General features: G+C 38.9%; 2 protein-coding genes across 4 annotated transcripts in view; one reads left to right on the top strand and one right to left on the bottom strand.

The window, feature by feature from the left end:
* The window catches only part of LOC140311933 (uncharacterized), a 34,135-nt gene extending 25,583 nt beyond the window's left edge, over positions 1 to 8,552 (bottom strand). Inside the window, exon 1 of one of the 2 annotated variants that reach the window (XM_072389542.1) lies at positions 8,449 to 8,552. The gene's annotated coding sequence lies outside the window, so the exon portion shown is untranslated. The remainder of the gene's footprint in view (positions 1 to 8,448) is intronic. The other variant, XM_072389543.1, reaches the window with a different exon arrangement.
* A 1,760-nt stretch (positions 8,553 to 10,312) lies between these two features.
* The window catches only part of cep350 (centrosomal protein 350), a 34,369-nt gene continuing 25,669 nt past the window's right edge, over positions 10,313 to 19,012 (top strand). For both annotated transcript variants that reach the window (XM_072389534.1, XM_072389533.1), the window contains exons 1-9: positions 10,313 to 10,662; positions 12,357 to 12,445; positions 12,619 to 12,662; positions 12,806 to 12,914; positions 13,081 to 13,246; positions 14,381 to 14,985; positions 15,122 to 15,235; positions 15,486 to 15,614; positions 17,380 to 17,499. In XM_072389534.1, coding sequence (XP_072245635.1) covers positions 12,361 to 12,445; positions 12,619 to 12,662; positions 12,806 to 12,914; positions 13,081 to 13,246; positions 14,381 to 14,985; positions 15,122 to 15,235; positions 15,486 to 15,614; positions 17,380 to 17,499 — 1,372 coding nt within the window. In that variant the 5' untranslated portion in view covers positions 10,313 to 10,662; positions 12,357 to 12,360. The remainder of the gene's footprint in view (positions 10,663 to 12,356; positions 12,446 to 12,618; positions 12,663 to 12,805; positions 12,915 to 13,080; positions 13,247 to 14,380; positions 14,986 to 15,121; positions 15,236 to 15,485; positions 15,615 to 17,379; positions 17,500 to 19,012) is intronic.

Below are 19,012 nucleotides of genomic sequence, written 5' to 3'. Positions count from 1 at the left end.
TCTAATTAATGTGTGATCTGGAGCAGGGAAAGAAAAGATACAGATTGCATAAAGCTAATCCAACGCCAGGGCGAGCAACTCAGCTGTTTTTCATATAAGCTTTGAATCCATCAGCCTGCTTTAAGTCATTTGTGTGTCCACTGTCAATATCTGAACAGGCAGCCTTGAAAGAGAAACTAATGATCAAAGAGACGATTGAGTTAATGATGATAGTAACATAGTAGCACTGACATAGTAATGACTTTGTGAGAAAAAAAATGGGACATAACGTTTTATATTACAACAGTTTTTTAAATCAGATTCAAACTGATCAAATTAATGATTAAAAAAAAACAGTAATGGAAATAGGAAAACTGGTGACAGTGCTGGTAGTTCAACTGTACCATGTAACACATTATATGTGGCAGAGTTGGGTCATGCTATTTCAAAATGTGGTTGGTGACTGAATATACATCACTGGGACATTTTTGTAACAAGTAATCTGTTGGATTGTAAAAAAAAAAAAAAAGAAGTACTTTTGGATTTCCTCTAAATTTGGATTACAAATATTTCTTTTTAAATATTTTCTGTGCCAATAAAATTCATTCAGCATTCACAGTTGGTCTAATCTCTGCGGGGCTCCGTACTAATCTAATTAACCTCGTAAAAACCCTTCTGAGATACTCAATGAGGGTCTGTGTAAATAACAAATTTTTTTTTAATTAATAGGCTATTATATATTTTAATACAATATGTCTGTAAGATAATTACACATTTTGCGTATGTGATCTGGGCTGATTATATATTCACTTTTCTGTAATTGGGTTCAAACCCTGACGCTTATATGCTGAACACTTAAATGAAGCAACATGTCATTGATACCAAGAGCCACATTGTTGTATGAAGATCATTGCTGCACCTCATAGTAAAAGAGACTGTAATAGGACAGGTTCTTTCCTCTCAATGAAAATCATTCAAAATCAATTTACAACATTTGAGGAACCTACTAATTGCTTTACCTAATAAAAGATCTAATGATTGTAAATCATTCTTGAAGCCAATTTTTACAGCTTCTCTTTAAAAGACAAGCAAGTAATCAGTGGTGGTTCTATTTTTCTAACCCATTACATTTGACAACTTAATCTGCTAGCTCTCTATGGGGTCAATAGTACAATATGTAAAATGATGACAAAGCAGCAGCTTTGTATCTAAAGTAATGGGACCAAAGACAAATTGGCTTTAATTTTAAATGCTGAACAGAGGCAGAAAGAGACTCTCCCAGAACACGGAAACATTCATTAGATTTATTTACCTGTTGGAGTAGACCCTGGACATGTTGCCAGTCCATTACTAGCCAGTGAAACTATACATATATATATATATACAGTGAATTAACCCCTACAATTTTCCATTGTGTGGTTCCTGGCAGGTGGAGATCTATCTGAAAAATTGCAGGACTCCTATTGATCTAGTGCTTATAGAATCCATTTGCAAATGATGTTTTCAGACTGGCTCAACAGACCTTCCAACACAATAAAATGATTTAGTTGTTTGGGTTCAGAGAGATGAATCTGAGTACGATACCCCAGAAAAGTACCTGCCACACAAACACAACAACTCAACAAAAACAAAATGAATAGATTCACAGGTATCACATTCAAGATCAATGACAAAAACTAAAGAAATCAAAAACTCATTTGTTAGACTTGGCTTTTCTATGTATTATGCTTTGTTATATAAAAAAAAACAAAGGCTCTACAAAGGCTGTTATTGATCATGCTCTATGCCCTTCATACACATATCCAACTATATACTCAGAACTGAGGCACCTGAGTGTCGAGTTTATGATCACTGACCATCTGCTAGTGTGATGAACACAATGAGATAAGGAATTAAGGTAAAGTAAGGTAAGGTAAAATTGATCATCCCCTAGGGGCAATTCTTTGTGCAGCCAGTAGTCAGCAAAACTCCCTCCACATTTTAACAGTTTACAAGGCAAGGCATTCCTCAAGCATTTCAGCAAGGCAGTGGAAGTAGAGACAAATGAGTATCTACGTCTGTTTGTCTTGCATCTGGACAGAAAATATCTGCAACCAGATGGAAGCTGTCTGTACTCATTGCACAGGGGGTGGGTGTTACTGCCTATGAGGACAAATACAAGTACTCTGAACAATTCCTTTAGTGATATCTGGTATGCAGTTGTTGTTTTTCTCACTTTTTATTATTTAAGCTTATATCCAAGCACCATCGCCTGACAGCAAGAGGGTTCCAGGTTCAACTCCTGGCTGGGTCCTTTCTGTGTGGAGTTTGCATGTTCTCCCATGTATGCGTGGGTTCTCTCCGGGCACTCCGGCTTCCTGCCACCACCCAAAAACATGCATGTTAGGTTAATTGGTGACTTTAAATTGACCCTAAGAGTGAGTGTGAGCGTGGATGGTTGTGTGTCTCGTTTGTCTCTGTGTGGCCCTGTGATGGACTGGCGACCTGTCCAGGGTGTACCCTGCCTCTAGGCCGATGACCACTGGGATAGGCTCCAGCCTCCCAGCGACCCGACCCACGGAGTGGGTATAGAAAATGGATGGATGGATGGATGGAAGCTCATATCCAATAAAAAAAAGAAAAATATTCTCATTCATATCAAGAATTTTGTTGATGCCACATCACACATGTATCTTTGTTCAGTAAATATGAGCCATTTACAGCCAAACAGCTGTTTTGTTTTGTTATCTGTTTGTTATCTGTTTGCATGAAACAAATAACCTGGTGTTGGCCAAGGAGACAAAGCCCATTTTCCAGCATATCTAAATCTCACTGATGAACCTTTTATATCTTATTTGAGTTTCGAAAACTTTAGATGTATGGGTAAGAAGGATCTTGCAACCTCCTGGACAGAGTCAGCTTAGCTGTTTCAATTGTTATGCAAATCTAAGACAGCGGGGTACTGATGCTGGCTTTAGACAAGCATAGCATGAAAAGTCAAACTTGAAAATAAGAAAAAAATCAGGAACGATGAGGAAAAACAGGAAGTAATTTGTGTAATCATACATCGATACTTGCTTAAAAAACTTTCATGACTAACTCTGTGCTTTCATGTGACCATTTTCACAGATCAACCATAAACCAAAAACACAACCATAAAGCTTTAAAAGCTAGCCTGGAATACACAGACTCAGACATCAAAGCTCAACTACCTGCCTCCTCACTCGACTGTGGATGCTTCTCACAACCTCTCAGCCAAGAAGGTTGACTGTGTTTTTTTTCTAATTCTCCTCATTAGCTTTTAAGAGGCTGGTTGTTGATTAGCCTCCGTCACTCTCTGAGCTTTCACTGCCATTATCTGAAATTGCTCAAGAACATCTAACACACAGCCTCGTGATGACTTCAGTCCTTACAAGATCAGATAAAAGCAGACAAAGAAAGTGTTTGTTCTCTAAAATTAAGTCACATGATTGCAGGAGCCAAATTGTTTTTCATGGTTTTTGCCGGACAACCAGGTGTTTGCGAAGTTGATAATGAGGAGTGAAGAAGAGGCCGAGGCAGGCGAGGTACCTCCTCGCACCTGCTGCCCTTAACGGCCCACGCCACTGCCTAATTGCACATCATACTTCAACTGGGATGTCAACCTGGTGTGTGGCCAAACATGTGTCAGGAGGTGTTATGTCACCTGAAACTAATGGATAACGTGTTTGAAGGAAAGTCAGGTGTGAAATTTGAGCCAGCTGAAAATAACCATCTTCTCTGAAGTAAAGTACAGAAGATCCAGGACACCTCAAAGAAAGCTTTAAGGGTCCAAAGAGGGGGGTTTCATATCAAAGAGCTGACAACCTGCAGTCATAAAACTGTGCTCAAATGATGGCTGAAAGGTTTTTATTGCTGTTTTTACCACCCTCCAAAACCCTTCTCAATTATTCAAATCATCTAAATGTGCCTCTTTATTACATAGGAAAAATGGAAGAGTGCAATTATAGGATGTCAGGATGAAGCTTAAAAGTTATTCAAACAGAAGAATCTTCTCTAAATGTGTCCATTTAACTTCGTTCGTACAGCAGGACTACGACATCACAGTTATCCATCGCAAAACGATCAGAATGATAGTTTTGTGCACACACATGACTCGGCTTAAAGTAACAGTATTGTACAATCATTTTCAGTCACACGGTACGCTATTTGTCATTCTGCAATTTTGTTGCTTTGTTCAAACAGAAGAACAAAGACACGCTAGACTGAATATCTCATCAAAGAGCAACAAACAGTGACTCATACTGTAGTAGTTTAGCGACATACAGTGGGCTAAATGTTTTCTGTAGCTCAGTTAGCCCTTAATCTTGAGCCGTTACTCACTGGAAAGTACAGTCACTGCACATTATTGCTCTGTGTTATACCGAGTGCATTAGGCAGTGCAAACATCTACATATGAAATTTATAGCTTTCAATAACACTCTGTGGTGCATTTTAATAAGCACAGAGAACCATATGCAAATGTGGAAAGTGTGACAGTCCAAATACATGGTTCAAAACTTTTGAACTTGTGTAGCTCATGTACAATTTAAGTTTGTCACTTGGGGTAATATTAAATGATGACAGATGCAAAAATAAAACGAGTGAACCGGCTAAACTTTCCCACTGCACCTCACCAGCAGAGGTCTATTCCACCCACGGACATCCCTTCACCTCTATTGTCCTCTCTGTATCATTAATTTGTCTCTTTTGTATCTTCAAACAATTAAATGTATTCATGGCAGACATATTTTTTCTAACGCAGCCAATTTTCTCCAGACATTACACCTTCTGTGGAATTGTTAGACTATGTAATTAAGATTTCCATCTCTTCCTTTCGTTTTTTCCATATTTTCCAATAATTTTTCATTATCTTTTTTATCTGTGCCTTATATGTTTGTTTACTTTCATTTTGCACACCTAATGCTTCGCACAGTTCTATACTTTTCATTCAGATGTTTCTATCGAATACTCACTGTTCCTTCTGCATGGCGCGGTGCTGTGCTTGCCACTCATTCCATAAATCCATTTAGTTTGACATTACTTCTTTTTCATGATTCTTTGCTGGGGTTTTTTTATCACTTTGATATCATTCTCCAACAATAACAACCCTATTCCCTGCAGCATTCATTAAATTTTCATACTGGCATTATATAAGTATTATGCCATAACCACTGAACGACCATGAGTTTTGAATAGATCAAAGCATTTGACAGTGAACATCCAGTGTTGTTTGTTTTGTCTTGTTTTGTACATATAGTTCAGTTTTCAGTCTGATGATGTTTCTTTTGTAGGGAACAAGCGGGCCTCTGCAATGACATTACATGAGTAATGATAAACACAACTAATACAGACACCACACAGTTTGTGTGTCCAACTATAGGAAGGTGAAGCAGGCTCTTGGGGAAGAGCTGGAAGGAGGTGCATTTTCTCTGTTACAGTTGTTAGACATTATCACCCGACAGCAGGTTATAGTTTGAATTATGAAGAATTACAAAAATAAAACAAGCGAAAATGTGCCAAACAGGCAGTGTAGACACAAAAAGCATCAATCGTTCCAGGAGTTTTGCTATTCAGATCCTAAAATGTGTGCCAGAATTTGTTGAGTAAGAAAGTCTCTGGTATTCAGTGGTCCCTGTGTGTTCATGTTTAATAAAGTTTAAATGATGTCTAGACACTTTGTGAACTGGTAGGCAAACAACAAAAAATAATAATTGAAAAAAGAAATCTACCTCTACATCCTAAGCATGGAATCATCTTTTGTCATCATGCTGTGTTGGTGTGGGACTGTAGTTATGCTACAGAGCCATTCAAGGGCAAGATGACTGCCAATATGACTACAGCTGAATCATATTTCACAACTTACAGCTGGCATTGTGCCTTGTTATTTTTCCCTGAATTAGTTTGACTCAGTGCAAACTAAGAGCAGAAAAGAATGCCTACCAGCTTGGGTTTCACTGTGATACATGCCTGTACCTAGTAATTGATCAAATGAGTAAACACCACGGAGCAGTGTTATAAATGGGCCAGCGAATGGTATGTTTGTGCCGCAGGATTCCTGACTGACTATTCAACAGTAGCAGCGTGCTGGAGGAGAACTTTGAAACTATCATGCATTTATCAGACGCTTCTAAACCCAATAGAGAGCTTTGTGGTATACAACTTTAAATAAGACCTATTTGTGTTTTGAACAAGAGCAGAACACTTTATCACAGCTGAATGAAAGTTTCTTGAATCCACATCTAGATCTGAATTGACACAAACCAGAGCAACCTAAATGCTTTTCACCGAAACATGAAAAGCAGAAGCAGAAATCTTTCGCATTTATTGCTAAAATTAAATGTTCGGCTCAACAGGATGCCACTACAACACAATACAGATAGTGTTGTGATATATATTCTTCTTGGCTAAATAAAATACAACATTTCATTCATTGGCTAATTGAATTAGACATTTTTTAGACACATCTGGGATTTGTCTTTTATGTGATGAGGCACAACAGCGCATAGCCGAAGCAAACTGCAAAAACCACACAGGAAAGTACCGGCAGTTGGAGACCCTACGGCAAAACTGGAAATAAAGTTTTAATCAAACTATCGTTTACACTCATCGGCCTTTCGACCAATGACAGATTGAAGACGCAACCTAATAAAACAGTAATCAAAAACATGTTTGCCCTTGATTTGCAGCATAACTGATCACTTTTGTCATGTGGAAATTGGTTAGTATTTCATCGTCACTAAGAATTCTAAAGGTGCTCCGATGATTTTAATGAACTAAAGTCACATTTTTTTCTCAAAACCCCCGTATGCCTGAAATTCCTTACGATCTGAGAAGGGCCTGCAAAACGACAACAGCATTAAAAATAATTATATAATAGTTAAGCAATTTAAACCTTATCAAAAAAGACACACCTGTGGCATGCGAGGCTGTAAATTATGTGATTAACCATCTTTGGAATGACTGATTATAGTTTATATATTATAGATTGATTATAGTTTTCAACCGACTGTAACTGCAGTGTCTGGTCACACTAACATAGATCAAGTTCTCTTTCAAAATTGATTCACGAGATATACACACGTTTAGTTTTCATTTGAATAGAGGCTCTAATTTATACAACATGAAAACCAATTTACACTCCTGTCAAGGAGACTGGTGTTATTCAGTCTGGCCAATCAGAGCACTCTACAAGGAAAGATTAATAAAACAGGAAATAAAGGCACTGAGGGTGGTAAGTGGCAAGTGTTAAGAGGATTAAATAATTAACAAGACAGGCCAAAGAACGAGAATTGATCCAAGCCGAGGCCCATTTGCTCTTGTTCGCTAAAAAGATAATTTGATTAATTCTAGCAAAAAGGTGATCAACGTTCTTATTGGACTTCTGTGCAGGAACTGATGAATGACTACAGTCTTAAGGTTCCAATTCTCGTAGAATGTGATATGAGAAGTGATGAAGTCGTCTGGCAATGCAGTGTTAGCCTCCAGCACCTTGTAATCTAAAACACAAGCACCGATTATTCATACTGCCTCCCCCTTTTTTGTCAAAGTCCCATGAGTTGAGAAAATAGATTGATGGTTAGCTCAGATGGATTATTCTATCTCAGTATATAACTCCAGCTTTTAATGTAGGTTTATTCTTAAGATGATATAAAAGATAAACTGTGTATTTTTATTTGCCGAAGTCCTGGGTCAGACAGAAGTTAAAGATACCAGGGAGACAGTTTTGTAGAAAGATGGACGGTACAAGCAAATCGCAACATTTTAGCACCTAAAATCTCATCGACATCTTGTCAGACACACACTTTTTTAAAAAATTCACTGCAGTAGATGCATTTAATTAATTCCCCCCTCCTTGGTGAAGGGGTAGCTGCCCTCCCTGGGCTCTGAAGCTTTGCTGAAATGATTTCTTTTCCCACGCTGGAAATTCAGTCATTATCTAATCTAGCTCCACTTAATAATTAGTAGCCTCTGATTAAAGCCTTTTTCCACTTGGCTCTAACACTGACACCTGCCTTGTTACTCTGAGTATAACTCTGAATATGAAGATCTGATAAAAGCAACAGTAAAGATTGCTTAGTGCAGTGACGAGGACTTGGCATAATGTTTATTAGAATAATCCTGCATGCCCGTTAAGACTGGTGGAGTTTACATGGGTTATTTTTCAGTGTCTCAAAAAAAGGTTAAATGTGACATGCAAAATATTTAACTCAGAAAAAGTGAATTGCTGTTTGTTGTATTATAAAAGCGTGTCTTATAGGAGCAAAACCGTTGATTATTTTCAGTTCCTTGAAAGCTTAACAACCCAACACTGTCCCTGAAGACTCTTAAATAGATTTCTGCATCCTGCATCTCTGGTGGATCAAACACATTCAGGCTAATTCTAGTTGCCGTCTAAGCTCTACAAAAAACGCAAAACTGCGGAGTGTTTCCAATTAACACGTTTAACAGTATAATAGCAGGGTTTCTTACCTAAAAAGAAAGGACTCCTTTCCATTTCGTTCTCCTTTCCATAGAAAATGAAAATGTGGCAGCACATACGACAGCGTCCTCCGCCTGCCAGCCCAGGAGAGACGGAGGGATAAGGAGGGAGGGGTGGTGGGAGCTATGACAGGTTATTTACCACGGGCAGTTGAAGGAATTGGAGCAGATGTTAGTTACAACACCTTTAACTGAAAAAAACACTATAATTTCGAATGTAAAGCCAACACAGGACAATATGACACAGTCTACGTAACTTAAATAACACAAGTCAGCATTTGTTCGGTTTCTCTTGGATAAGAAGCGACCTAAAGCTTTAAAACGTCACAGGTAACCTACTTGTTGCCTTTTGCATGACTTAACAAGCAGCAATAACTTGGAAACCAGAGTCTGTGCCCTCATAACGGGCTGCTGCACTGCGGTTTATATACCAATTTATGACTCACCTGTGAATAGTGAAAGCACAGGCTGTTATCAAACTATTTTCACTCATATAACCGATTGCACATTGGTTACCATAGAGACCAATCAAAACTATCTACCTCGATCTACAACAAAGAAATACAGAAAGAAAAAAAAATTATCGTTTGATGAGAGATTACTTAAATGAATTGAAGTCAGGGTTAAATCATTTTTGAATAAGTGGTGAACTCAAGCAGCATAACTGTGTTTTTCTGCGTAGTATACACTCAGACCACAAGGGGGCAGCAAACGCAAATATGACATATTTTATTATTTTGTCATACATCTGCTGATGTTCTCTTAGAAGTTTCCCTCCTCAGGTCGCAAGTTTTATTGATAGCACCTGAACTGATATTTGCCGATTATGCATAATGTTATGATTTATCAATTTTATTTTATGTTTACATTAGAATTTAAAAGAACTACATTTCAAGTAAGTTCTCCCCTTTCACTGCAAGTGAAGTGTAGCCTTCTCCATGAGGCCTTTGATCAAAATCGGCTGGAACATGAACTTACATGAAAGAAAAAGCAAGGACCATATTTAGACAGATTACTTCATTTATTATACTTCATAAGGGAAATTGTTGGGAAAAATCTGTTAAAGAATAGTTTTCAAAAAAAGCATAAAATAAAATTAAAAAAATCAGGCATATTACTATACTGTACATAGTGACCCCACCCTGATACATGGAGCCATTGAGTAGGGCTGTTCTTGTGGGTAGGAATGACCTGTATCAGTCTGTATGACAGCCAAAGAACCCTCCGACTGAAGGCTCTGTTGTTTAATCAGTAAGGTGTGTTTCAGAGGTGTCATTTTTTTCCTTCATACTGAGCCGCTTGTATAACATTCTTTTCATACAGTACATAGTTCCAGGGGCTCCAGAGCAGTCCCTGGCATAGAGCCAGTCTTCTTTAGAATTTTGTTTATTTTTTTTTAAAGTCTCTGGCTTTGATGCTGCTGTCTCTCAAGATGAGAGCAAAGTTACTTCCACATCCCACCATAGACTTATAGAAAATATGTGACATCTTACTCCAATCATCAGAGGACCTCAGGTACCTGCAAAAAAATAGTCTGCTCTGGCCCTGACACTCAGTGTGCACTCTCCAGACCAATCTGTTGTCCAATTAAATTCTCTTTTAGTCCTCCACCACCTCCATCTCTTCTGCTGAGATTGCCTTTATCTTGTTAAATAAGTAACGCAATTGATTAATCTAAAAAAAAACATGAGAACTAAAATTCAGGATTGTTATTGTCATTGTTTTCATTGTGGTGTTGTTTTCTTTCATTTTCTCCAAGTTTTCTAGTATGCGAACAGTTGGAGAGGGAGGGGGATTCTACGACGCAGTCCAACTCTCGCGATATTTTGGTCTTAGTTACCTACCCGTCCTGGATACTCTAGTTTCACCGTTGAGAAACATCAACATAGTAACCCGGGAAAGGTAACCGCAAGGGCGGGTGTATATATATCTTCGAAAGAATCTTACTGATAACCTGGATATGTGTTTACCAGAATAAACGATGGAATAATGGGTGGATACCGCAGGAAAAAGTTTGTAGTTTAATCAGTACAGCTACAGCCTCTGGCTAACATTGGATTGCTAATGTTAGCTTGCTAATGCTAACGTTAGCAAACAGATAGCGTAACGAAACTGAAGGAGAAGTCCAGAGAAGTTAGGATTTCCTATCATGAGGACATTAGCGTGAATGTGGACACCCAGATACGCCGGATCGTTTCCGTAAAGGTAAATGATATGTCTCTCAAGATAATTAATATGCTGATTTCATTATTTTCCTGCCAGCTAGCGTTTGTATCAACTCTCTGGAGTTGGCGTCTCCGACTATTTCCTGGAACGAAGACATTACGACATAAGTCATATTGAAGTCAGCTGTTCAGAGTAGTTGCTGGTATATTTTAGTAAGCAAACACTGATTGTGTCAGAAAACCAAATATAGCTTTTGAAATTTTTGGTTTTGTTTAACAACAATTCGCAAAGCTACAATTGTGCTAGAATTGATCATTTACAAGAGAAAATAAATGACCGATGGACAGTGTTCTCTCTTTTTAAGAGCGAGTAATTCCTGGACCCGATGATTTTGTCAAAGCCGGTGTTTTAGACCTTGATCAGTTTGACTTCCGTATTTAAATGGGATATACTTTCCGTTCAGCTCAGTTTGTTAGAATTTAATTTAATCAGAAATAATTGCTTTCGCATTTAAACAACTGGTAATGTTCAGATCTTGGTGCAGTATGTATATTTTTCGGTTTTTGCCAGTGTGTTACTGAACATTGTTGAACAAATCAGAAAAAGTAAAACACGGAACGCAAAGTAAACTTCTCGGTGACTTATGCGCTGGTGAAATTGAGATGTCAGATCAATGTAATAAGTAATACAAACACAATTGCACCACGATTAGGTGAGAGTGACTTACGTTCAAGTCATGACACAGTATGTAAAGTCAGAATTTGGCGACTATTTTCTCCTCATCGGCTCGGGTATCGTTGGGCTATCTTTCGCACTGTTTTGACATTTTCGGTTTAAACTTACATTGTAAAATGTCTCTGCTTGGGTGTTCTTGTGATGTAGTGTCTAATGTTATGTGACAGCACTGAGCCACTGCTGCTGATCAGCTTTTCAGCCGGCAAAGAAGACATTATGCGCCATTTTGGATTTTATTATTATATTACAAAAACACTGGACTTTCCCTTTAATTGCTTTCAGCCCCAGGACTGCCACTTCATTAATATGAGTAAAAGGCATGTCTTCTGGAAAAACTTGCCATGATTCAGGCTGCTCAAATGCAAGCACAAACACTCATAATAAACTAAGATGGACATGATTAAAGCTCTATTTTTAGAATTGATAACGCTTTAATAGTTGTAAACTTTTTTTTAAAGATTTATCAAGCCATCTGGTAAATTACATCGCAACAAAAATGACAGTTAGAGGTGGTTTTTGACTTGATGGGAATAGTATCTAAGTTGAGCGAGACATGTGATTCAGAGTATTGCAAGAGGTTTTGGTCAACACGACTGCCGATACTGACAGGTGCCTCTCGCAGAGGAATGTGTGTCAGTAGAACCTGTTTTAATTGGCATATTGTCATGAAAATGCTGGCATATTAGTTACATAGGTCAGCCAAGAATTATTCCGGCTTTACTTCCTCTTTTTTAAAATGTGTCCTGTCTTATTATGATATAAGGCATGGACAGAAGCTCAGCATCTATTTCCAAAGTTTTTTTTTTTTTTTTTTTTCTCATACATTGCCCCGTCTCAAAAGGTTTGTGACATTTTTGTCTCCTGTTCACTGTTTTGATCTTGTGGACTGTATTTTGCTTTATTGAGCACGATGAATTCGTATTCATGAATATCTATTTTGTCTTCATTTCCAGTATGCCTGATTTTCCGTTGTGGATACTTTTCTTTCTGATCGGCAGGTGAATGGGAGAGATGAGGAGCAGTAGGAGGACTGAAGCTTCTCTTAAAAATTCCTCACAACTGATTCCTGATCACAGTATCGGCACAGGTGTGTTTAAAGAAAAAAAGAAACGGCAGTTTAATTTGAGCATTCTGAAAGTATCTCCAAAATCTTGATTAATGATTGATGAAATTCTTTATTTAAATGTATCATATGGGTTTACTGAGCAAGAGGAACTTAGTCATATATGAATCTCAACGGTGCCCCTCTTTCTTTGTCAGAACTGACGACTGCATGGAAAAGTTTGGCTCAGTCCAAAGCTGCTGTAAGTACACCTAGTGCCAAAGTGACTTGTTTTGTTTGGTAATCTATTCTTCAGCTATTGCTATTTCATAGAAGCAGAAAAGTATAGTCTGTAATATCTGCATACGTTGCAGAGAGTCTGACACTTGTATTCTGTCTCTCTAGCTGCGGCACATAGAAAACCGTTTAGAAGCTACTCCAGGATCAGGGGTTCTTTTGGATTCTATCACCGACCCCAACAAGAAGAAATCTTCCAGGACGGTACAAAACAGGGGTGAGTTACTCCAAAATGCGAAGCTGAATTCTTGGCCAATCGCATCATGGAAGATTGAATTATCTATGTTTGTGAGTGATCACGTCTTACTGTGTTAATTTATGTCTGATTACTTATTACATATTAGACAACTTTTGTTGAGATGAAGATATTCTCTCTATCACAGAAGGGCGAAAAGTCGATGACCTTCGAGGGTCTTCCAAACCTGGGAATGGAAGCCAGCAGAGTCCAGCAAAGAGCAGCTCACGCAGCCCCTTGAGAAACACCACCCAGGACAGCAATGTCCGGAAGAATGGCAGCGTTGAGTTCAGGGAACCACTGGCCTCATACAGGTATTTGCTAAAACCATTCATGAAACATTGTTCGCCAAATCTCCCATGGTACATTGCTGTATTTGGGTCAGAGCTTGTCCTATAGTAAAGTCGATAGCTGACCCCTCCCCCACCCCATCCATACTTAGTTAAAAGCAGCTTTCAGCAGAGCAGCAGTTATTTTCCGTCAGACGTATTGATAATTCAATATCATAACTAACACTCTTGCCATGCTCATAATTTAAGGATAAAGACCTATTTCTGAAGATTTAAATATTCATTATCCTAACAAGAGCTGATAATAAACAAAATTATATAATTAGACAATTGAATATAGTAGCAAATATACAAAAGGAAAAGTTTAAAATTGGTAGCTCGGTGACAGAGAAAGGCAGGAAGTTGTGAGACTGTACCGGCAGCTTTACATGGTGTGAGAAATCAGAGTGCGTGCTTCATAATGTTCATAGTGCTGCAAACAAGGGACTGCTTCATCGTTGTTGTCAATCATGGGTATGTTTACCAGGCCTTGCCTCAGGCTCAGCGTCTGCATTTATTAATAAATAGTCTGTTAGTAAATATTGGCTGAGGCTGTGGTGGTGGAGAAATTGCACCAGTATTTATGTTGATTGATCATCACAACAAACCTCAAAGGGGAGCCACTGTTTGGAATATTTTTGCCTGTTAATGAGCCTGATAGTCTAGTGATTACTGGTATTTTACGGGAGTTGGGAAAACATCACCCCAATTGAGATTATTATACTTTGGACCGGACGCACTCCACTGAAACAAATGGTTGTAAAAAATGTCATTAATGCCAGTAGATCTGCCAAACCGAATACTCAGTTTGCCTCTACATTTTGGTATGAGAGTATAGTGTCCCACTCAGGACTAGCTCTTTGCGCTTGGTACTAAAAAAGACTGAATCAGATGTTAGAAGAATTTTGTTTATAGTTAGCTGTTACCAAATATAAATGTACTTAATGTTCCGCGATATTCAGACCACTTTGAGGTTTTATACTTTGAGAGAGTTGTGTCAGTACGTTTTGAATGAATAGAGTCTCTCTTTTGCATGTGGACGTCCAGTTGTATGTGCTTCTGTAAATTCAGTAAATCTTGACTCTCTTCTTGATCCCATGTAATCTGGTTTGTGTCCAGAGAGGCCACCCCTCCACCACATCACTTCTCTCAGCTGGAAGCCTACAATCTGCAATCGGTGCCAGGGTCTTCATACCCATCCTCTTCGCCTCGCTCAGATCCTTTGCTCAGCCATCTGGTCTATGAGAGAGACACCAGGGACAGACACACAGACGGGAATCTGGACAGCCCATACTCCTCTGCTTTGGAAAGCACAGACGTGCGTTACCTCAACGACCAGCCAGCCCTGGATGTCCTGAAGACTGGGGAAAGTGCTCTGAAAGCACAACTTGTTATGGAAAGCCAAGAGTCAAGTCCATGTGTAGCAACCACCCCAGGATCTTCACACCAACGGGAAAGTACTCCTTCCACCAGCCCTGGCTCAGCTTCCCAGCGGCTAGAGAACCTAAGACGACATCAACCAGACAATAAGTTGGAGAAGCTAAAAGAGCGCATTCGAAGGCAGAGGCAACATCTAGAGGAGGCTGCAGAGAGAGATAAGCTTCGGGGTCGCCAGGAACATCCCATAGTGGCATCTGTAGAGAGTAAAAATGCTGTTTCAAGCAACATGCCCACAGCCAAAATACGCAAAGTAGCTGCTGCACCCCCCGCTCCCATATACAAAGGTATTTGACTTTGATCAATTTGAACTTTGTCCTTTCTTTTCACCTTGTTTGAATGGGGGTGGGGGGGTTGACTTTATTGGAGTGTAATGTTGGAAATGGGATGCTGCAGCTCATGCATCTGTCTTTCTATCCACAGGTTTCAATAGTACTGAGATAAAGATCCGGACTCCTGATGGGAAAGTCTGGAAGGAGGAGGAGTTCCATAACTTTAGCAGAGAAATATACAGAGACCTATCACGCCAGTTTGCTGGTAAATATAGGACACACCTTTTTCTTTTCATTTGTTGGATTTTCTGTCAGGACTGTGATGTGATTTGATTGGCAAAAAAAACCTGTGTTAGTAAATTTGTTGTTATATTAATCAGCCAAGAGCATAAATGTTTATTTCACCATCAGTTTTCCAAGTTTTGTGTTTATAAATCAGATTTATGTACATAGACTTTGGTGTATAACGTGACGAATTTCCTTTATTCAGAAACTGTACTGTACTCTGTGTTTAGAGAGCACCAGATCCAGGCATCACGAGCAGAGGGAACAGAGGGCTGAGAGGGCCAAAGAAAGGAGGCCAACCAAACCAGTCAGGAAGGTCCATCGAGTTGCCCCTGTCTCTGACCTAAATTCAAAACCAGGTATGATAATCCTCTTTTATGTGTGAGGGCCAACCCACCCGCTGATCTATTTTTAATGACAGTGTGTTGAACAGTGGCAGAAATTTGTCATGGGTCAATGCACATGTTGGACATTATAGAACCTAAAAGGATTTTGGTTCGACTATTATCCTCACTTACTTGTTTTCTGTACCAGCAGCTTTAAGTCAGCTGTATTTCTTATCTCTGTCTCTTCTTCTTTACATACTGTTTTGTTAGTTTACACAATGCACATGCTTCATTTCATGTCAGTTAGGTTATTACTTGGCTGCAGTCATTATTCAGTCATTTGACTAATGTATTGCAGTCCGTGTCTATCAACCTCATAAAGGGCTAACTGTGTTTGCATGCAATCTAATTATCAGATAATCCATATATGAATTCTGTCATTTGAGTGCTAAAGAGTTCATGCCAAAAATGCTTTTAATACTTGCAAATTCACTATTCAGGTCACACTTTCTTTAGTGCGTACTTTCCCTTCTCTGAGTTGTCCCATACTAGACTTGCGTGCGTTTCAGTACATAAGCCAGAGATGTTGCCTGCTGCTGATGCAGTGTTAGGATGCTAATCCCTGAAGAAATGTCCAGCATGTGTGACATGCCGACACCCACACAGGAGAATTGTAGCCTTATACTCCTGAGATCTTGCCATCATAGGGCCCAGAAAACATTTAAACAAACTACCCATTTGTCACACAAATGGGTGCCTTCAAAATCGCACTTAATTGTTCACCAACTTTCTCTCTTTTTTTTTTTTTTTATTTATTTTGGTTCTGCACCTTAATGTGTTTTAGAGCCAAAAAAAGTTATTATTACCAAGTAAGTTATATACCCACAACAGATTTTTTTTGTATTTACTAATTTCCTTTGTTTACGTGGAAAGAAATTCTATTAACAAAATAGCGATTTAGTAAGGATTAAGTCAGGATACGTATGATCGATGACTTTTTACCATCTCTCTCTCTCCTCCTTTCCAGCTTTAATTCACTCTGCGCCGAGTGACTACTGGTGTTTCTTCCAACTTGTGTGTTGTCTCTCAAGTGTGTCTGGTTTCTGTTTCATCTTGCCACAGCACTATAAATAACTCTCTGAAATCTGTGGCCAGGTTCACTTGGCTCACAGACTCAGCAAAAACAGCTGCTCGGTTTGTTGATCTGTAACTTAAATACCAGGAAGTGCTCTTCTACCCATAATGAAACTTGCTCTACAGGCAATTTTGCAGGAAGAGGCTTTTTGCTTTTGTGTTGAGTCGTTGTACTGGGCGGGGTGGAAGAGATGGCATAAAAGCTCTATAGAATAATAAGACTATGAAGGATATTTAGTAAAGGAGAAAAATATCATTTTAGAGTAACTATATCTGGAGATTAGACTGAAAATACCAGATTCTTAAGTTTTTTTTGGTGCAGTTGCTCAATCACACAGCAGTGACTTGAAAAGTATTTAAAGTCAAAGATACTGTGTCATGCTGTGTTAATTTCATTATTATATTTATGCATTTTGCATTTTGCAGATGCTTTTATCCAAAGCGACCTACATATGAGGATATAACATTACAGCTAACGTCAAAGCTAACAATAAGCTACTAGTTCCGTGTTAAGTGGCTTTTAATGTCTTCATACAACAACTTTCTCAGCTGTGTTTATTTACATAAGTTAGTTTATGTCAGTTCATGTCTGCATCGATAGTAGCACAGGTAATGATGCTTTGTTGCGGCAGCATTTAAAATCTGTACTTTGTTTATTTTGCAGTAATTAGCGCTGCATCATGGCGGGAGGGCCAGAAGCTGGTAAAGATGGTACTGGGTCCAGTTCATAAGCCGCCCAGAGAGGAGCACAGTTCCTGTTCAAATGACAGAAGGAGTCAAACAGGTGGGGCTTAAGAACCTGAACTCTTACTGTTCTATACATACCGCTACACCGTGTTCTGTCACAAGACACTGCACGACATGGGTAGGAAGAACATATGATATAGTCAGAATAGGCGTTAAGATGTCAAGTAGATGTCGAAACCTTCAGAAATTGTCAGCTTGATGTCAAAAGTATCTTCTCTGCATTATTTATATTTTTGGCCAGTAGTACAAGATTTATTGCTGAGGTGTCAAGTAGATCCACTCTTGGTTTTGAATCTTCTCCCACTTCCCTCTTTCAATCATCTTGTGTCTTCCTTTTACCGAAATTTTCTTCAGTAATAAGAAAAGATTGATTGCTATCAATCAATCAAGGGAAATGCCATACGATGAAAATGCATTTGGGTAAATGGACTGCAATTTATGTAGCGGTTTTCTAGTATAGTTGCCCAAAGAGCTTTTACGCTACCAGCCACATTCACTCTTTCACACACAGCACTTGTATTGATGTCCTTACCAAAGTGATCAGCGTTTTTCTACTGCTGTGTACCTTGTATTTCCAGCTCATGAGCTATTTGACTTAGGTTCATATGTTTACGTGCACAACAGTCTTCCAGTTTACATCACCATTTTTGTGAGTATCACAGAGGAAGCAATAATAAAATGAATCCACGTGGATTATACAGATCTTAGTTGCATTATGTAGACACCTTAAATACACTGTTACATTTGACCTGAGCTTTCACAGATGTTGTGGCACACTGCTGCTTTGCAATGCATGCCCTGGGCTCCAGCAGTGTTGGTGCAAAACAAGGTTGCTGTTGCAAAAAAAAACTAAACAACCCACAACTTTGCGGGCGAGAAAGAAATCAGACAAAACGTGCATGTTTTGAAGAACGTAGATGTAATGGCTTTGGACTGATGCAAACTTTGCAGTGGCGTAGGGTGATCTAATGTGAGTATGAGCCATTAATTGGACTACGCTGTTTTCTTCATTCTACGTAAGATTTGACTTTCAGTTTGGACTCACTTTGTTTAGGACTTGGTCTACTGCTCTAATGCATTACCCAATGGTCTTCTGAGACGGGACACCTTTTAATATAGACGCTATGGATGTTTGTTGATGGAAAGAACGATCTGCTTGGTATTTTATCTATCTATGTAAATATTGAAGGAATGGATTACTGCGCTGACCGTAAGGAATAGAGAATGACTGGCTTTTCTGGTTGGATGCACAATGAAACATGGCTGGACTTGCGCAGAGCAGCTATCGTGGGTAATGGCAGGGAAAGGCAAGGACACGCAAAGAAGCTCACAACTGACATGTTCTCAAAAATGATCTGGATTAGATACTACATGGGAATCATTGGTTTGGCCCAGATTTGAGTTGCCATAGCAAACCCCCCCCCCCCCCCCACACACACACACACACACACACCTCTTCTTGTTTATTATGTTTACGCTGTCTCGCTGTTTGTGTTCTTCAGCTTTGAATAGTTTTATTTTTTGAATCTAGTACAGTCATTTGCTAAGCA

Source organism: Leuresthes tenuis, unplaced genomic scaffold (genome assembly GCF_036924035.1).
Source record: "Leuresthes tenuis unplaced genomic scaffold, fLeuTen1.0.hap1 SCAF_7, whole genome shotgun sequence".
NCBI lineage: Eukaryota > Metazoa > Chordata > Actinopteri > Atheriniformes > Atherinopsidae > Leuresthes > Leuresthes tenuis.
Note: the sequence above shows the minus strand (reverse complement) of the source record. Positions and strands in the feature narration are given on the sequence as shown.